The 20,504-nt window shown below is 39.1% G+C and overlaps 2 protein-coding genes and 2 pseudogenes across 2 annotated transcripts; 3 read left to right on the plus strand and 1 right to left on the minus strand.

Annotated features, from left to right (window-relative positions):
• Positions 1-281: 281 nt before the first annotated feature.
• LOC133742827 (luminal-binding protein 4) lies at positions 282-3,947 on the minus strand. The gene is made up of 8 exons (XM_062170508.1): positions 3,747-3,947; positions 2,780-3,047; positions 2,478-2,692; positions 2,150-2,392; positions 1,564-2,043; positions 1,308-1,462; positions 1,127-1,209; positions 282-1,039 (listed from the first exon to the last, which is right to left on the minus strand). Exons 1-8 carry the CDS (start codon positions 3,802-3,804, stop codon positions 541-543), a joined length of 2,001 nt encoding a protein of 666 aa, XP_062026492.1. The 5' UTR covers positions 3,805-3,947; the 3' UTR covers positions 282-540.
• Positions 3,948-7,618: 3,671 nt separating this feature from the next.
• LOC133742826 (importin subunit beta-1-like) lies at positions 7,619-11,937 on the plus strand. Its single transcript, XM_062170507.1, has 3 exons — positions 7,619-7,797; positions 8,477-10,902; positions 10,998-11,937. The coding sequence occupies exons 2-3, from the start codon at positions 8,483-8,485 to the stop codon at positions 11,194-11,196; spliced, it is 2,619 nt and encodes an 872-aa protein (XP_062026491.1). The 5' UTR covers positions 7,619-7,797; positions 8,477-8,482; the 3' UTR covers positions 11,197-11,937.
• LOC133745008 (oligopeptide transporter 7-like) lies at positions 11,272-14,160 on the plus strand (annotated as a pseudogene).
• Positions 14,161-14,635: 475 nt separating this feature from the next.
• Positions 14,636-19,945, plus strand: LOC133745009 (probable N6-adenosine-methyltransferase MT-A70-like; annotated as a pseudogene).
• Positions 19,946-20,504: the final 559 nt, after the last annotated feature.

Raw genomic sequence — 20,504 nt, forward strand, 5'->3', positions numbered from 1 at the left:
GTCTATATGCCTAGGCTTGCCCTAAGACATGAACATCAACAGAAATATTACCAGTTATCATCGGAGATCAGAACAATGAGGAACGGAAGTTCTCTAGTTCCCTCCTCAGTTCGAAATTGATCATTCAGAAGAACCGAGTTCAGAGTTTCATGAAGAGAGTTTATAACGTCATTTTAAGAAAAATAACTCTAAAGCTTAATGCTGTTTAGTCCCCAACATATACGTATATCTGCCTGCTAGGCAGAAACAGGAAGAAGAACTCGGAGAAAGAAACAGGCCGGTTACGGAAAAGTGTACTTTTATCGAAGCAAACAAATTACAAGTACTAACAAAAAGACCTGAAAATGTATCATCATCCACCAGTTCAAAAAAACCCAAAGCCAAAGGAGAAGAAATTCAGTCTCCTCCAACTTTTCTACAATCAGAAAAATTACAGTGAAGTCTCTCCTCTCCTTCCTTACCCACCTAACCTATTATAACCCTCTTATCTCTCTTCTCGCATCCACTCTCTCACGAGTGTTCAATCAAAGTAAAAACTGTTTAGAGCTCATCGTGAGAATCATCATCCTCGGATGCTGATTCACCGCCTGGGGCACCACCTGACCTCTGGTAGACAGCTGTGATGATGGGGTTGCAAACGGCTTCGACCTCCTTGAGCTTCTCCTCATAGTCTTCCTTCTCAGCGGTCTGGTTGTCGTCCAGCCATTCAAGGGCTTCCTTCACTGCGGTCTCAATCTTCTCCTTCTCATCAGACTCGAGCTTGTCAGCAAGCTTGTCCTTGTCGTTGACTTGGTTCTTCATGTTGTAAGTGTAGGTTTCGAGGCTGTTGCGGGCGTCAATTCTCTCCTTAACCTTCTTGTCTTCCTCAGCGAACTCTTCAGCCTCCTTAACCATGCGCTCAATCTCCTCCTGGCTCAAACGACCCTTGTCGTTGGTGATGGTGATCTTCTCGGATTTACCAGTGCCCTTGTCTTCTGCCTTGACATTCAGGATACCGTTGGCATCCACTTCGAATGTGACTTCGATCTGAGGAGTACCCCTGTTCAATTGACGAATGAAATACTGTTAAATCTCTATAAGCAGTAAGATAGCAATTACATAAAAGACTTGGACAGCAGAAACAAACCTTGGAGCTGGAGGAATTCCAGTAAGGTCGAACTTTCCAAGGTTTCTACAATCCTTTGTGAGACTCCTTTCACCCTCAAAGACCTGAGATCATCGAGATTGGATTAAGTCTACTATGAATACACTATGAATCAACACTAAACTAAGCAGTTTGTGACGATGGATTGGTCAAAGAGCAATACCTGAATGGAGACAGTAGTCTGCTGATCCTGGTAAGTGGTGAAAACTTGGGACTTCTTGGTTGGGATCACAGTGTTTCTGGGGATCAACTTGGTCATCACTCCACCAACAGTCTCAATACCAAGGGTAAGAGGTGCAACATCCAAGAGAAGAATATCTGCATTGAATACAAACATATGTTATAAGCTATTATTATCATTTGTTTAATTAACCGAAATTAGGTTAGGTTATAATAGCAACAAAGAATGAGTAATGTACCTTTGGTCTCTTCACCACCCTCTCCACTCAAAATGCTTCCTTGTACGGCAGCACCATAAGCAACTGCCTCATCAGGGTTCACACCCTTGTTTGGTTCCTTGCCATCAAAGTAATCCTTGAGGAGCTGTTGGACCTTTGGAATCCTGGTGCTTCCACCAACAAGAACAATTTCATCAATCTGGCGCTTCTCCAAGCCAGCATCATCCATGGCCTTCTTCACTGGTCCCATAGTCTTTCTGAACAAGTCGTTGTTCAATTCCTCAAATCTAGCTCTGGTCAGTGGTTCAGAAAAGTCAGTTCCATCAAAAAGTGATTCAATTTCAACACGGACTTGGTGCTGGCTACTGAGGGCTCTCTTGGCACGCTCAGCTTCCCTCCTCAGTTTACCAAGGGCTCTGTTGTCCTTGCTGATGTCCTTTCCGTGCTTCTTCTTGATCAACTTGATGAAGTACTCCATGATCCTCTGGTCAAAGTCCTCACCTGCAAAGATAGTAAGCATTGTATCAGCAATCAGCAACACAGATCAAACTATGCAAAAATGGAAAACAAGATGAGAAAAGAGTAAAACAAGTTAAGGATTTCTTACCTCCCAAATGAGTGTCACCGTTTGTGGCAAGAACCTCAAAGACACCATTATCAATTGTCAGAATACTGACATCAAAAGTACCACCACCAAGGTCAAAGACAAGAATGTTCTTTTCACCACCCTTCTTGTCCAAACCATATGCGATAGCTGCTGCGGTTGGTTCATTGATAATCCTAGCAACATTAAGCCCAGCAATGACACCAGCATCCTTGGTTGCCTGTCGCTGAGCATCATTAAAGTATGCTGGTATTGAAAAGGAAAACAATGTCAGTCATGATCGATATAAATCAATGTAGATGAGAGGGTATAAAGCTTAAGCTTTACTCACCGGGAACAGTAACAACAGCATCCTTGATTTTCTTTCCAAGGAATGCTTCTGCTGTTTCCTTCATCTTGGTCAAAATCATTGCGCTGATCTCCTCAGGACTGAAAACCTTGGTTTCACCATCCTTGATCTTTACTTGAATATAAGGCTTTCCATCCTGGTTAACAATCTTGAAAGGAACAAGCTTCATGTCCCTCTGGACCTCTTTGTCAGCGAACCTGCAAATAAGCACATGTCAGTAATGACTTCCAACAACATCAAAACGTTCACCCTAAAGCCTTAACATGTAGAGAAAAGAACATTACTTTCTTCCGATAAGTCTCTTGACATCAAAGACGGTCCTTTCATGGTTCACAGCTGCCTGATTCTTTGCAGCCTCACCGATCAGCCTTTCACTGTCAGTGAAAGCCACCCACGATGGGGTAATACGGTTTCCTTGGTCATTGGCTATAATTTCCACATGACCGTTCTTATACACACCAACACAGGAATAAGTTGTTCCAAGATCAATCCCAATGACTGTTCCCAACTTGGCAGTCTCCTCCTTTGCAATTGAAATTGCAAAGAGACACCCTGTTGCATCCCTCAGAATGTAAGTACAAATACGAATCAAATAGTACAAACAACAAAACAATTTGGCATGTGATTCTGAATTCAATTCTTCTCAACACATACAACAATCAACAAACACCTGATGATTACAGACACAATACTTTCATGACAATAACAACACATTGCCAATTGCCAAATGACGATAGCAAGATCAAAAGTTCCTCAATGTTTGGAAAAAATATATATTACTAAATTCATCCAATTATCAATCCTACCACCGATTTACCTATATGATTCTTCTAGCTAATTCTGTACGTCAATGGTAAACATTTTAAACATGCACATGCACAGTTATAGAACTAATCCTTCGCAGATCTCAACCAAATAATACAGCAACATTCAAAAATTAAAAGCTATAGTAAATGCAACTAGATCTGCTCAAACTCTACAACGCATACGCGCGCATCAATTCATCAACCACCAGAACAAATAATAAACCGAAATTCACTCATCCTTAACAACGCCAATAGAAGTTTCAGATTGCATCGTAAATCACATCGATTCTGAGACGCAAACGCTCCAAAACACGTTCAAAAACGATTACACCTCTACTAGATCTATCGCATTTTCTCAACCAAATCCACAACGCATAAAATCACAAAAAAAAAAAATCCAAAGCAGATCTAACACTGAAAAAGAAAAGTTGAAGACTCGACTCACCTAATGTGACGATCGCGAAGACGATCAGAGAATTGCGCGCTCTCCAGGAGCCAGCCATGGCGTCTGTAGCTCTGAAAGCTCAAGAGTCTCTCTGTGCGCTTCCCTGAGATTCAAAATACGAATGGAGGCTGATTTGGCTGTTCTGGTTTTCTGAAGAAGATGAAGAGAGAAATCTGAGAGTGTTTAAACCGCGCGTGAGACTTGGAATTTATAGAGAGGAGATCAACGTATGCTGTCCGCTTCTGTGAAGTCTGTTAATAACAATTCGTGGAACCATGTCATTTTTGCTGACGTGGCCCAATCGTCTTGCGAGGACGGATTTGTCTGGCCAATGGGATTAGACCTCATGTTGGGATGATCTCGACCGTTGATTGACCAAGAGTGTGTTTACGTGGCTGCTGATCGCGCGAGAAGTATTTGCCTTCCAAGCAACCTCTGGCCATGCTTTACGTTCAACCAGTAAATTTCTTATGAGAAAAAAAACGTGTTGGTTTATTTGAAGTTTTGTACGATTCAAATAATCTAAATTTAAAAGTGATTGAGCATAATTTTCTTACTTAAGTAGTTAAGTGAACATAACTAATAGTCATTAACCTTTTTTTAAATATTGAAAATATATATTTTAAAAGTTTCTTCGATTAAAATTAGTAGACATTTCCGACATGAAATAAGATAATTTAATGGTGACATCATAATTTCATTATTCAAGTGAACATTACGTATCGTCATTAATCATTTTTCTCATATTGAAAAATGTATTCTAGAAGTTTCTTCAAATAAAATTAATAGATATTCTTAACATGAAATCAGATTCGTTGCACCAACACTTTACTCAAAAAATGAAATCAGATTCGTTGCACCAGCACTTTACTCAAAAAATGAAAGATAACCCTTTAATCATCTTATTTTCTTATTTAATAATAATAAATAAATAAAAATAAAACGGATTCTATTCTTTGTGGACATGGCAAGGAGACATACCATGATACCAAGGTCTCCAACCCATACTCCACGCCATCACTGACTGTTTCAGCTTCGAACTTCCAAAACTTGACCAGTTGACCGGACCGAAATGGACTTCAAGCTCAATCTTGGCATGCTAAACAAGTGATTGATGATAAGCAATAGGCTAACAGCTAACTTCATAATATGGGCTTAAGAACTAAACCATCTGTTAAGGCGAAACCACATCATCTCAACTACTACGCAATTGGTTTTTTATTTTTATTTTATTATTCTTTTTTTTTTTTATATAAGGGGTTTGAAGCCCAGTCAAGTTAGGAGGCTCATCTCTAGACCAAACTTATTTTATTACAAGAAAGGTGCATCGAGAGAACGTAGCACAATTACAAGAATTATCATAGAGTACATCTCGAATAATAACATGAGTCTTGTCTAACCATACATCATAAATATGATTCAATCTAGTAAGATGAGGCAACATGTGGGCTTACACCATTTGCTTCGCAAAACATGTGCCTAATCTAAATAGAGTGAAATGATGTCATATAGGACTTGCAATCATCAATAATCTGCCCTACATGATTGTTATATATGTTGTTATCAAACTTGTAAAATTCGGTCAAATTCATAAATTCATATTACTTGTTTAGTTGTGATCGATATAGTTTAATACGCTAATAAAATTATGTATTCATCCATTATTTTTGTATTTCTTTTCTATTTCTGCAAGCACAATTAGATGACTAAAAGTCAATAATTGAGTTAAAATCATTTACCCAGTACACCGTAAACAATGCTATAAACTAGCTATAAAGTGAACAAATTGCCTCACGATGCAAACAAAATCATCACTTTGACAAGAACACGTAGAACGATGCATTTGCTTCTTCTCTTACATACTTTGTCAGATCATTTTATAAATTGAAAGCAAATCATACTTGTTTAGCTATATGATTGCTATCACTATAAAAATTTTCAAATATATTGTGCCCGTCCATTGTTTATCTTTTATATATATGATATGCAGTTAGATCACTAAACAATTTAGAATCTTCTTGAAACTTTTCAAATTCTAATGAGAGTCTTCGAAGGAAAATTTAAAAGATAAGGAAATCAATCCACAGTCATTTTTGTACGAATGACATTGTTTGTGACCTCCGCTATGCCTGTAAGGATTTTATTTAGAGAAGTATGAATGGTAAACTATAAATGATCTTACCTTAACATATGAAGAAGGGTTTTGTCACGAGAACTTACTCATTAAGTGTCAATGGTTGAAGCGTCTTTTAGATTTCTTCTGTATGTATTAGAAATCTCGTCATGGTATCACATGGAATATGAATGTTTTCGACATTGACTTTGTCAAAGATTTAAGGACAAAAAAAAGGATGAAAAATTTCGGATTTACTCTATAACTAAGTAGCAATAAATGAAACAACAGAGTGGTGTGGTCAGGTTGGCAAGTCTTGGCCTTCTTGCACAGGCAGCTGCTGCATAGATACCAATAATAGGTATGACTTATGAGGTTTGAATTCTGTCTTGGACAAAAGCATTGCATGGGAGGGGCCAAGCGAAGTCTCGGAATGGTAGTTCACTAGACCATTAAATGAAACAATTTGCTATATATCTATCGTTAAATTTCATAAATCATAGGAGCGCTCTAGAGCTAACTTGTTATCTTAGATACCAATAATAGGTATGAGGTTTGAATCTTGTCTTGGACATAGGAAGGGCCAAGCTGAAGTCCCGAAATGGTAGTCTGCTAGACCACCATTTTAAGGAGCAATAAATGAAACAAGATGGCACCATGAAATCTCTTAAATCATAGCAGCATTATAGAGCTAACCGGTTAGCTTCGTATTAAGAAGTTAACCATCTTTTGGACAAATTTTTTGGTTACATGTCGGTATCTCTACCATTCAGTTTTTAGGTTCATATGGTTAGACTACTTCTGCAAATTTGCAGCCAAATTGATGATTATTTGGGTATTCAGAATTGTGATTTATTGATCATACACACGAACGGTTAATGTTGGACATATTTGGTTCGTCAATTGATTTAATGTAGTTTTATGCCCAAACAATCATCAATTTGGCTGCAAATTTGCAGAAGTGATCTACTCATATGGACTTAAAAATTGGATCGTGGAGATGTCAATATGTGACCGAAAAGTTGGTCTAAAATATAGTTAGGTTCTTAATACGAAGCTAACCGTTTAACTCTAGAGCGATCATCTCTTAAATTACTCATATCATCAAGTTCAATTCCCTATATTTAATTTCTATTTTTTTTATTAGATAAACAACTCAAACGCTACAACTAGTCTTTCGTGAGTCGAACTCACAATCTCTCACTTACAAATGAGAGACTATGCCATTAGACCAAATGGTACTGGATAATTTATAGTTTGTTTTGTTTATTTTATTTTATTATCTATGTTAAATTATATATATATTTTTCTTAAGAAGCTATGTTAAATTATATGGAAATATAACATATGAATCGGAAAAACTACCAAATTAACTAGTCTTGGTCGGTTGGACCATACCTCACCGGCTCCTACGTAAAGAGAAGAAAATGAGAACGAAAATTGACAAAAAAACAAAAAAAATAAAACTAATTAGCGGCTCATTAGCTCATAAAAAAAATAAAAATAACTGTAGTAATAACGGTGATAATAATACGGTTAATACCCAAGACACCCAACCCCACACGTCCCAGAAGCGCGTGTACCCATATAAACATTGCCTTTATCAAACCGGGCCTTCTTAAAACCCCCTCGGCCCAGTAATCGAACGACACTCAACCAGTTACACTACAGTGCACGCTCCCACACGCCGAGATTATGGCGTGGAAAACCTAAAGAAACTATATTATAATCAGATTTCGCTGTTTCTGTTTTTGTGTGTAAATCCCAGCTTTTTTTTTTGCAACAATATTCTGCCTTTTATTCTCTCTCACTCTCTCTCTGCTAGGGTTTGGTGGCCGCGCTCTGCTTCTTCTTCTTCTTCTTCTACTACTTGTGTTTCTTATTGACTCGGATTGATCACCGACTCGCTGTCCCACCGAGTCCATTCATCAACTCGGGGTGAGTTCAAATTCTCGGTTTGTTTTCTATGTTGCTGCCACTTTGTATCAGTCTCGTGCTGTGATCTGATTGTTTGATCCAGATTCGTTGTTGCTTTTTTCTGCTTAGTTTTTGTTCGTTCTCGATCTCTAGAATCCGTGAGTTATTGATTTTGTTTGGTAACTGTTTCATTTGTGATCGATTCGAATTGGAATCAATCGGTTTCAATCTTCGATTGCTTTTGTGTACTGGATTGCTCATTCGCACTCGGTTTGCGATTTTGATTGTTAACTATGTTGATTGGTAAGAGCAGTAGACTGTTAGCACTAGTTTTTCTTTGGCTTCTACTAAGTTGGGACTGGTTTCACAGTAGGTATGAGGAAGAAAACGATATGATTGTGTTAGTTTTCGTTTCGATTCTTTAATTAAACAAGCTTGGGATATTAAAAGTGGTTAAGGGTCCTAATTTTTATTTGTAAGAGTTGAGTCTGATGTTAATTGGAGTCTCATAAGTAGGCTGAAGAGTGGATTGATTATCAATTACTTTGTTGTAAATTTGAAATTTGTCGCCTTGTATCTTGAGAACTTCTGGCAGTTATGTGTCGGACTGATACGTATGATTTGGTTTCCAGTTTTATTTCGTTAGCCTTAAATGCTTTTTCGATTGACACTTACGCGATGCATTTATTCTTGACTCCAGATCCCAATGGCGATGGAAATTACCCAGTTTCTTTTAAATGCCCAAGCAGTGGATGGAAATGTACGCAAGCATGCTGAAGAGAACATAAGACAGTTTCAAGAGCAAAATCTTCCGAGTTTCCTGTTCTCTCTTGCTGCAGAATTAGCTAATGATGATAAGCCTGTTGAGAGTCGAAAGTTAGCAGGTCTAATTCTAAAGAATGCATTGGATGCCAAAGAACAGCATAGAAAGTTTGAACTTGCACAAAGATGGATTGCTCTGGACCCAAATGCAAAGACCCAAATTAGAGCGTTCCTGTTAAAGACTTTATCATCTCCTGCCCATGATGCTCGATCAACTGCATCTCAAGTCATTGCAAAGCTTGCAGGCATTGAGTTGCCACTCAAACATTGGCCTGAACTGATAGAAGCTCTGCTGTCAAATAATAATCAGCTTCCAGCTCATACGAGACAGGCAACTCTTGAAACTCTTGGATACATATGTGAGGAGGTCTCCCCAGAGGTGATAGAGCAAGATCATGTCAACAAAATACTTACAGCTGTTGTTCAGGGCATGAACTCTTCCGAGAGTAATAATGATGTCAGGCTTGCTGCCACACGAGCTCTTTATAATGCTTTGGGTTTTGCTCAGGCGAACTTCTCCAATGATACGGAACGTGATTACATAATGAGAGTTGTATGTGAGGCTACTCTTTCCCCTGAGGTAAAGATTCGACAAGCAGCATTTGAATGTTTGGTTTCTATATCTTCGACATACTATGAGAAATTGTCTCCATACATCCAAGATATTTTCACCATAACTGCAAAGGCTGTCAAGGAAGATGAAGAACCTGTTGCGCTTCAAGCTATTGAGTTTTGGAGTTCAATTTGTGATGAGGAGATTGACATTCTAGAAGAATATGGTGGTGATTTCACTGGGGATTCTGTTATTCCTTGCTTTTATTTTATTAAGCAAGCACTTCCTGCTCTCATCCCCTTGTTATTGGAGACACTTCTTAAGCAGGAAGAGGATCAAGATCAGGATGAAGGGGCCTGGAATATTGCCATGGCTGGTGGCACTTGCTTGGGCTTGGTAGCACGGACAGTTGGTGATGATGTTGTGCCGCTTGTAATGCCATTTATTGAGGAGAATATTTCAAAACCAGATTGGAGGCAGAGGGAGGCAGCCACCTATGCTTTTGGTTCAGTTTTGGAAGGCCCATCCCCTGAGAAGCTAATGACTCTTGTTAATCATGCTTTGAATTTTATGCTAAATGCCTTGATGAAAGACCCAAACAACCATGTGAAGGACACTACTGGTTGGACCCTTGGAAGGATATTTGAGTTTCTACATGGGTCAACTTATGAGACACCCATAATTACCCAAGCAAATTGTCAACAGATTATCACAGTTCTTCTTCAGAGCATGAAGGATGTACCAAATGTTGCTGAGAAAGCCTGTGGTGCTTTATATTTCTTGGCGCAGGGTTTCGAGGATTCAGGGTCTTCATCCACCCAGCTGACTCCCTTTTTCCAGGATATCATCGGGGCACTCCTTGATGTGACTCATCGAGAAGATGCTGGAGAATCCCGCCTTCGAACTGCAGCCTATGAGAGTCTGAATGAAGTTGTAAGGTGCTGCACCGATGAGACTGCTCCAATGGTGATGCAATTAGTTCCTATTATTATGAATGAGCTCCACCAGACTCTTGAGGCACAGAGGCTTTCATCTGATGAAAGAGACAAGCAGAATGAACTACAAGGCCTTCTCTGTGGTTGCTTGCAGGTCATCATACAGAAGCTAGGGTCATCTGAACCAACTAAATATGTCTTCATGCAGTATGCTGACCAGATGATGCAACTTTTCTTGAGAGTATTTTCTTGTAAAAGTGCCACAGCGCATGAGGAGGCTATGCTTGCCATCGGAGCTCTTGCCTATTCAACTGGCTCTGATTTTGCAAAGTACATGTCTGAATTTTACAAATATTTAGAAATGGGCCTCCAAAACTTTGAGGACTATCAGGTTTGTGCTATAACAGTTGGTGTGGTGGGGGATATATCTAGGGCTTTGGAAGATAAAATATTGCCTTACTGTGATGGGATAATGACCCAGCTCCTCAAGAATTTGTCAAGCAACCAGTTGCACCGATCTGTGAAGCCTCCAATATTTTCATGCTTTGGTGACCTAGCTTTGGCCATTGGGGAGAATTTCGACAAGTATTTGATGTATGCCATGCCCATGCTTCAGAGTGCGGCAGAACTTTCAGTCCAGACATCAGGTGCTGATGATGATATAATAGAGTACACGAATACTTTGAGGAATGGAATTTTGGAGGCATACTCTGGTATCTTACAAGGATTTAAGGGCTCTGCAAAGAGTCAATTATTGATGCCTCATGCACCTCATATTCTCCAGTTTTTGGATAGTTTATACATGGCTAAGGACATGTAAGCTCTTTCACATCCTATACCTTCAATTTATGATGCCTTCTGTTCTTTTAATAATGCTGATTAATTTCTGATCTTTTTATTTGGTATTGTAGGGATGATGTGGTCATGAAGACTGCCATTGGGGTACTTGGAGATCTAGCTGATACATTGGGTGGTAATGCAGCTCCGTTAATTCAGCAATGTGTATCAAGCAGAGGCTTCCTAAATGAATGTCTCCAGTCAGAGGATAATTTGGTCAAGGAAGCTGGTGAATGGGCGCAGTTGGCCATTCGTCGGGCAATATCTTTTTGAGGCCACCGCTATCTAGTACATTCTCGTTCTTGCATGCATTTGGGTGTCGTGAGTTGGGGTCGGGCATTGCATATCATGAGTCAGGTCATCACCATTTTTGGGCTGGTACGTTTGCGTCAACAGGCAGTCGGTATATCAAAATCACCAGCGGGGAGTCGGGTCTTTTTTTCTTTTTGTTCATTTCTTTATTTTCTTGTTTGGCATTGCATTGGAGGAAGTTGGTGGTGATGGCCTCTGTGTCTCTGCTATCTTGGCAGAAAAAGATGATGTTATAGAAGAAAAGAAAGTGGTGTTGGAGGAATGAGATAGAAGAATATATATATATACATATACCCCATTGCACCCTACCGATGCCGTGTTTTGTGGGCTGGCGTAGCTGTTTCATTCCTATGAAGTTATGATGATGGTAAAGGTTTGGTTCAGGAGTTGGAGCCCTTGAGCTGGAGCTGTAAAGTCCTGCCATTTTCTCCCCAAATCTTTGGTCTTATTTTTCCTTCTCACCAGAATTTGGGTCTGAAAGTACACTGCATTTGTTACATTTCAATTGTCATAGAGTCGGGTTTCTATTGCCTTTTGTAGTCATTCTGTATACTTGCTCGTAGTTATGTTGGAATTTGGTGAAGTCATAATATATGGGCATTCATGCATTAGTCATATTTCATCATTGTTGTACCCACAGGAATTTTTCAGTCAAATGATCAATCTCATGCATTTATCTATCTTTTGTTGCCTTATTGTGGATGGGCGCTTGTATAGCTGTGTTTCTTCATACAAGTATGTGAATCTATGAAAGAATATTTTCGCAACTCTGGATATCCATTTCTCATGCCTTGCTTTTCTACTCCCTAAAGTAAAAAATATAAGTAGGCACAGGAAGGATACATGTATGTAACATGTGTTATTCAGTATTCCTGTTAGTATATGTAATATAACATGTGGGATCTATGACATACAACGATGGGATCTACACGAAATGAGTATTGAGTTATGCATTCGGTATTGTATTTGGTATTCTGGATGTGGTGACATAATATGTATAACTTGAAATGAGATCAGCTCTATACGTATGACACGTTGAATTGCAGAAACTAATGTTAATACGCTCAAAATGAAGAGAGCATTAGTACTCTTCCTCAAATGGGACTCGTATCGCCACATCTTGGACTGGTGCTTCAAACGACAACCAAGTTTAGGATCTGTCTTTTCCATTTGGCTGAATCTGTCAAGTAAAAAGTTGGGTAAATTCCTCCTATGGTACCTGAGGTATTGCTACTTGGACAGTTTGATACCTGATGTATTAAAGGGGACAGTTTGGTAATTGAAGTTAGACTCCGTTTGACACTTTGGTACTTCTGTTAATTTGTTTGTTAAATGTAAGGATAAAATTGACATTTAGAATATATGTATAAAAACATAATAAAAAAACATGAGTTTGTGGGTTGATTTTCTTCATAATTTTATAGGTATGAAGACCTAAAATAATACCAAATAATATCATCGCATTGTGTTTATGAAGAGGAGGAAAAATCTAAGTTTTGGAGGAAAATCAGTGGATTCATAGATAGTACAAAAAAAATATCTGATTATTATATTTTTTTAACATAAAATTCGAATATTTCACCTTCAACATAACTCATAAACATTAATTCATACCTATAAAATTATGAAGAACGGCAATCAACCCACAAACTCATGTTTTTTTATTATGTTTTTATACATATATTCTAAATGTCAATTTTATCCTTACATTTAACAGAAAAATTAACAGAAGTACCAAAGTGTCAAACAGAGTCTAACTTCAGGTACCAAACTGTCCCCTTTAATACATCGGGTATCAAACTGTCCAAGTAGCAATACCTCAGGTACCATAGGAGGAATTTACCCTAAAAAGTTTGAACGCAATTGCCAACCAAAGGTTTCGTGGTGTAGTTGGTTATCACGTCAGTCTAACAGCCATCACAAACTGATCTCTCGTCGCATGCATTTGATTATACTTCCAGCTAATGTCCCATTTTCATGCACGCATTCAAGTTTTATGTTTCTTATTGATGACAGACACCAGGCTTGAATATCATTACTGAGTACATAACAGGGTACATCTACCCAGGATATCCGGTTGCCAATATGTGCTTCAAAGTCTGGCTACATTATTATGACTCAAGCCATCACATTTTTGCAAGACTTTAAGCTTGGTCACTACATGACAATCCCTCCTAGAACTATGTTCATGGCACAGGTCAGCTCCAACTCTTTGATCCTTTTCTCAATAGTTTCCTTTAAGCTTGGGTACTCTTTGATTCCGTTCCTATTACTCGCAGGTTTCATTACTTAGGTTGTTGGAACCCTTATAGCCGGGCTTGTCTACTTGTCCACGGCATGGTGGCTAATGGAGACCATCCCCCCATATGTACTGGCACAACATCAGTTTGGACTTGCCCTATGGACACTCTTTTACGGTGCGGCTGTCATCACCCCGGCCATATCGGTCCACGAGGAATATCTGGGGACTTGGGCACATATGCAGCAGTGAACTGGTTCTTCCTAGCTGGTGCAATTGCTCCAGTTCTAGTTTGGTTAGCTACTTAGCTGCTACGGCATTTCCACAACAGAAGTGGATTCGACTCATCAACATGCCGGTTTTAATAATCGCGACGGGCCACTGGCTACTTCGGTTAACTACACTTAGCTTCTTGGATCATTTTGGGTTTTCTCTCTGGTTTTGTAGTGTATAGGTAATATTAGGTATAGACCAGATTGGTGGAGGAGACACAACTATGTTCTTTCTGTGGCACTTGATGCTGGTCTTGCCTTTATGGGGGTACTGTTGTATTTTACCGTTGGATTATGTCCTGGTGGGGAAATGACCTTGGCTCAATGCCCTACAGCCATAGGGGTGGTGGTTGAAGGCTACCCTATTTACACTTGAAGAAATTGTATATCAAACTTTTAGCTACTTGTGTAAGAATTGCCATGAATAGCTATAGAAATACTAATGATTTAGTTCCAAATGGGTGTTTGAATTTTCACTTGCGAGCAAGTCTTAAATCAGCTGAGTTTGAATTTACTTTTCTATAACACATTTAATACATTAACACAACATAATTCATATCAGGCTGATATATATATATATATCAATGTTGATAATCTCAACTAACAATAGAATATTAATAGGTACGTGTTACCACACTGCATGAATTCAATCAATATTTTTTTTTCCTTGTGACTGAAGACAACAAAATTTTACTACTTCTAATTTCTTTCACTCGTATAAAATGTGACATTAATTCCTCTCTTCCCTTCGCCGCCTCCTCCGAAAGCCCCAACCTTTCTTCCAAACCCGACCCGACCAGACCCCAGATTTCAACCCCATGGACGAGAGCGGGAACCCGCTTTCGGTGATTCGGGCCATGATTGGGTCTCCAATGCATAGACCCAATATATGGGGCAGAATGGTGGAATGCCGAATAAGAGCATGAAGAGCGAAGAGGAGGAGGAGATGAAGGACCTTAAGGCATTGCTGAGTAAGAAGACTTGTAGGGAGTTGCACAAGTCGAAAACTGGGGACCTCATTCACAGGCCAACTGCAAAGGAGACTGCTCTTATGGCCTTTTGATATAGTAGTGTCTCTGTTAATTTTGCATTGCTAGCTTAGTAAGTGATTATCCAGTTAAATGGGAAAGATGCTCAATGTGAAAACTATTTAGGCAAATTGCTAGGATATATATTTTCATCTTTATCTCTTCTCTTGTGATTGATCATGAGCACCAAAGATGTGTTTACTGAGTAGGCAGCTTGTACTTGGCTGTTGAAGACATCTTGTTTTTGCTTATCATTTGTTCATCGTGTTGCAAGTAGGACTCAGTTTTTTTTTTTTTTTTTTTTTTTTTTTTTTTGAGAGATTGGTTGCATCCTCAAAGAAGCTCTGAAGTTAAAATAATGCCTACATTTTACACTGTACTTGCTGTTCTATGAACTGTAAGCCTTTCTCTCAGACTCTAAATTTTACAGATAATTGAGGTTCTTTTCTTTTTGTCTCAGTTCAAAACTAAAGGTGGTTCTCAATTGAAGGAATACTGCACATCCCTACCAAAAGAGGACTGCCGACGTCAATCTAATTCCTTGCTCAGTTGTGATATGGTCAGTAAAAAATATGGTCTCTTAGCAGTATTTTCAAGGACAGTACAAAGTTACAAACATACAATCATATGTTCCTAAGTCCTGAAATAAGTACTGATTAGAATTCTGCATGCATGCTTCTGGTATCATTTATCCTGTACATTTTCTATTTAGATGATGTATTGATACATCTAGTCAAAGCTTGAATGTCTTCTCTAGCTAGCTAGGATCTTCTGACAAGCTAATAAAGCAATGCGGAATTTTCTAGTTTTTTACCGGGTAGTGTAACCTTGCCATGTGAATGAGCTCTTCTTTAATTTTTAGTATCAGCCTGTGATCTTGGAAGATGGTACCATTGATTTCGGTTTACATGTTTTAAAAATGGAAATTTATCTGAACGCTGGCTTCAGTTCTAGTTACTCTCTTCTGTGGGAACTCGTTTAAATTTGTCTTGCGGTGTTCCTTTATTTTATTTGGGTGATTGTATATCTGATGTTAATCTGAAATTATGCTTGTCTAACTTTGATCTTGGTGTTTCTATGACTATTTATACCTCTTTTACATTATATTCGATCTTCTCTCCTTCCAGGTTCATTTTAGGCGCATATAATTGCTCTACATACTGATCTCAATTTAGGAGACTGTTCTTTTCTTGATACCTGCTGTCACATGAAAGTAGACTTTACCCTCATCACTGTATTCATAAACTAACTATGTTATAATCAACTACATTTACATTGAGTAATGAACTTTTCTCCATATGTTAGACATGCATGCAAATATGTACATTATGAGCTCGATTCAACACCAGATTGTCAAACATGATGGCTCCCCCTAAACCATTAAAGCAGCGTGCTGAATATTGTTCTGAGGTAGAACTTGGTCAACCACAATGGATTAACTGTGATATCCACAATTTCAGAATGGATATTTTGGGACAGTTCGGAGTCATATAATGGCTGATCCGCCATGGGACATTCATATGGAATTGCCTTATGGGCCTATGGCTGATGATGAAATGTGCACTCTTAATGTTCCGGCATTGCAGACTGATGGTCTGATTTTTCTTTGGGTCACTGGACGTGTGATGGAGCTTGGACGTGAATGGTATATGTTTTTTTTTTTTTTTGAAAGGGTGAATGGTATATGTTTAATTTAGCTATCTGTCAACTATATGGTTCATAAATGTTTAAACAAAGAGGCTTACTTTTCATCTGATTATTTCTTACCAGTTTAGAACTTTGGGGATGCAAGCGTATTGAGGAGATGATTTGGGTGAAAACTAATCAACTTCAACGAATAATTAGAACTGGGCGCACTGGCCACTGGCTAAATCATAGCAAGGAGCATTGCCTCGTTGGAATAAAAGGGGATCCATTGGTAAATAGGAATATTGATGCTGATGTAATTGTTGCTGAGGTCAGAGAGACAGACCGTAAGCCAGGCGAGATTAGTGTAATTAATATGAATCCTATAATTAGTCCATTTAAATATCTGTTCATTATACTTTTCCTGATGAAGTAAGAGTAAGTTCAGGTTACATGATACAGACAAATTTGACTTAATGTACATTCATTCCTGTAGATGTACCCTTTGCTGGAGAGGATTATATATATATATATATATATATATATATATGGGCTAAATACTGTTTACTCCCTGAACTTTTAGGGAAAAAACAGTTCAGTCCCTCGCCTTTTAATTTGACACGTTTACTCCTTGTTCTTTCAATTTTACACCCAATAGGTCCATTTCGTCACTCTCCATCCAAATCCTCCGTTAACTCCACATTTTTAAGGATAAAATTACTATAATACCCTTGACTTTCTCATTCTTTAATTTTTTTTAATTGTTTTTATTCTCTCTTTTTTTCTTCTGTTCGACATCAGACCAGTATCTACCATATTGAACCCCAAACCTGACATTACTAATCCTTCTTCCAGCCATGGCATCACTAAATCACTCTCAGCCAAGCAGGAAATCCACTCGTAATTCGACCCAAAAATCAACCCCCTCATCACCCTGTAAAACCCAATATCAGACTATCAGTCTTCGATCAAAACTCAATGAAATCCCACAAGACCAACCTCTCTGCATTTCAAGCCATTTCCCCCTCTCTGGTGTTGCACTTCACCTCCAAAACACACCCTTTTCACTCTCCCCCTTACTCTTAACCCAAATTCCCTATTCCCTATTCCCATTCCCATTCTCAACTACCAAATCCTCCCATAGTTCCTCCCCATTCCTCCTCTTAACCAGTTTCGGCTCCCCCACTTCCAGGAACCAGTGAATTCACCGAATCCTTCCTTGTGCCAACATGAACTTCAAATCATCCTATGATACGCATACTCAGGTAATCGAATACCAACTATACATATACACAATATCATCCAAAGCCTCCAAGGAAGAACCTAATTAACTAACCTTGATGCCAAACAACATCAGAACAGATGAAGTTGTCCCTTGACGAAGAACACATTGGTTGGAAAAATTCTCCCTTTGCTCACGTCTCCACAAATTCACCAATCTTTGTAACCGAAATGCAGTCATCATCATAGAAATCAGAATTCGAGTTAGAATTGGCCGAAGAAGAGACAAAACCACCACTGAACATAGTGGCCACGGCTGTGGCCGTGTGCACCCAAAATGCAATTTCTCCAAAACATAATTGACTTCAAAAACTGATTATAGCCCGACATAGAGTACGACGAGAGGATTGTTTTCATAACTCATGCATCCAAAACCGCCATCGGAGTCGCCGGAAAAGGCATCGGAAAACCGAGAGCTTCTCTCATTTGATTTAATTCCTTCTTTCGTCCTTCGGAGAAACCAAATTCAATAAGTTGTAGGAGGCCGAGGACTTGGCTATAGCCACGAGGTAGTTGATCGCGACGTGGGTTAGGGTTTCGAGGGCGGAGATCTGGGCGACGGCGGTTCTGGATATGGCGGTGGAGAACTCCGACGGGGTTGGGTTTTTCGGTGTGGGAATTATGAATGGTTTTGGGGTTTTGCACTGCTGGGGTTTTGATTTTGGAGGCATGATAGTGGTGGAAGAGAGGGTTTGGAGAAGATAGATCAGGGTTCTTGTGATGAAGAGGCAATCTGGTCTGATGTCGAACAGAAGAAAAAAAGAGAGAATAAAAACAATTAAAAAAAATTAAAGAATGAGAAAGTCAGGGGTATTATAGTAATTTTATTCTTAAAAATGTGGAGTTAACGGATGATTTGGATGGAGAGTGACGGAATGGACCTATTGGGTGTAAAATTGAAAGAACAAGGAGTAAACGTGTCAAATTAAAAGGCGAGGGACTGAACTGTTTTTTCCCTGAAAGTTCAGGGAGTAAACAGTATTTAGCCCTATATATATATATATATATATATATATAGGATTTTTCTCAGGTAAGGATGTCCTTAGTTTTTCTTATGGAACGGATTTACTGTTTTCACCCACTTTCCGATCACATTTTCACATCTTAACTGTTCAGTTTTTAGGTCCTAATGTATGGATCACCTCTGCAAAATTTCAGCCAATTTGGTGATCGTTAAGGCGTCCAAAACTGCAATTTACACGAACGAACCGAATCTGTCGAACCGGAACCGTTCGTTTACATTGTTGTAATTTGCAGTTTTGGATGCCTTTAGATCACCAATTTGGCTGAAATTTTTCAGAGGTGATCTATACATTAGGACCTAAAAACTGAACGGTTAAGATGTGAAAATTTGATCGGAAAGTGGGTGAAAACAGGAAATTCGTACCTAAGAAAAACTAAGGACATCCTTAGTGTAGCCGGACTGTATATATATATATATATATATATATATATATCTATATACAGGGCCCTTCCACTAAGTGATCTCTTTTTTGGTCTTTTATAGGGATAGGGCATTAGACCAACTTTTCGATCACATTTCGGCATATCAACGGTTCAGTTTTTAGGTCCTAATGTGTAGATTATTTCTGCAAATTTTCAGCTAAATCAATAATCGTTAAGGTATCAAACTAGAATAAATCAATGAACGAACCAAATCTGTCAAACTTGAACCGTTCATACTTATAATCTTAAGTTACCCTTTTGAATGCCTTAACGATAATCAATTTGGCTAAAAATTTGCAGAAGTGATCTACAATGGAAGTGGTAGATGTTGCTTTAGGGACCAATGGAGCCTGAATCCAGCATGGTCTTATGTACACTTTGGGTCAAAAGTGATATGCAATTAATCATGTGCAACTCTTTAGTAAGGGCTGTTGGAAATTGTCAAGTGACCTCAAGTACAAAATGAAGCTTTCTAGTCTTTCATTTATTTGCAAACACATATCTTGACCGTTGGTGGTTTCATCATTTTCTCTCAACTATCTTGTATCAGGTGGATGTCACTCGGTAATCAACTGAGTGGTGTACGATTGGTTGATGAAGGCTTGCGTGCACGGTTCAAGGCTGCCTACCCAGAGGTGGAGGTGCAGCGAGCCAGCTTCTCCACCCAGAGCTTCTGCCATGGAAGTGGATTCAAATGCTGCCCAAACAAGAAGTCCAGTTTCCGAAGCAAAGCCCACAGCTGCGCGCAACTAGCAGAGGCTGCTGCTCCACAACAAGCAGAGCCTGCAGTTCCAGATGCACCTGCTTCTGAGGGGTAGCCAGTGTCCACCACCGATGTCGACATGACCGGCTGACTAAAAAGTATTAAATGCACTAATATATAAGGGGCAAAGACTCATCCTTTTAACCACGTGGTGTGGTGTGCTGATCGAGCGGCCTAGTCTGGAACCCCCAAGTATAGCGTTCGATTCCTAGCTCCATCCCGTGACCAGCAGATTTGAGGGACCTTTGTTCGTTAACACGAGGGTTCGTGTATCTGCGGTGCAGTGATTAGTCTGACAAAGCTGGGATACACTGCATGAGTGTGTGTGTGGTTACTATTGACGTCCTCCCCCTAAAAAAAAAAAAAAAAAAACTCATCCTTTTGTATCTCTCTCCCCACATAACCTCTTTATTCTTTTGTTTCAATGAAACAGATCAGGGTTCTCTGGTTCTGTCCTCCTACCCCTGCCTCTGAGGAGAGAAAGATCACATCTTTTCCCATAAGAGATGTTCACTCCCGGAAAAGATGTTATCTTTCACTTCCCCATGAACATAAGGCTTTTGATGATGATGAACCCATAAGCATAATAAGGGTTTTGATAGGATAACCAAGAG

This window comes from Rosa rugosa, chromosome 4, assembly GCF_958449725.1.
Source record: "Rosa rugosa chromosome 4, drRosRugo1.1, whole genome shotgun sequence".
Lineage (NCBI taxonomy): Eukaryota > Viridiplantae > Streptophyta > Magnoliopsida > Rosales > Rosaceae > Rosa > Rosa rugosa.

Bases quoted from the DNA above. Each gene is read 5' to 3' on its own strand.
- LOC133742827 (XM_062170508.1), bottom strand. From the start codon at position 3,804: ATGGCTGGCTCCTGGAGAGCGCGCAATTCTCTGATCGTCTTCGCGATC. The intron at 2,393-2,477 runs GTGAGTAAAGCT...TTTCAATACCAG, and splicing joins TGCTGTTGTTACTGTTCCCG to CATACTTTAATGATGCTCAG. The intron at 2,044-2,149 runs GTAAGAAATCCT...CTATCTTTGCAG, and splicing joins CGGTGACACTCATTTGGGAG to GTGAGGACTTTGACCAGAGG.
- LOC133742826 (XM_062170507.1), top strand. From the start codon at position 8,483: ATGGCGATGGAAATTACCCAGTTTCTTTTAAATGCCCAAGCAGTGGAT. The intron at 10,903-10,997 runs GTAAGCTCTTTC...TTGGTATTGTAG, and splicing joins TTATACATGGCTAAGGACAT to GGATGATGTGGTCATGAAGA.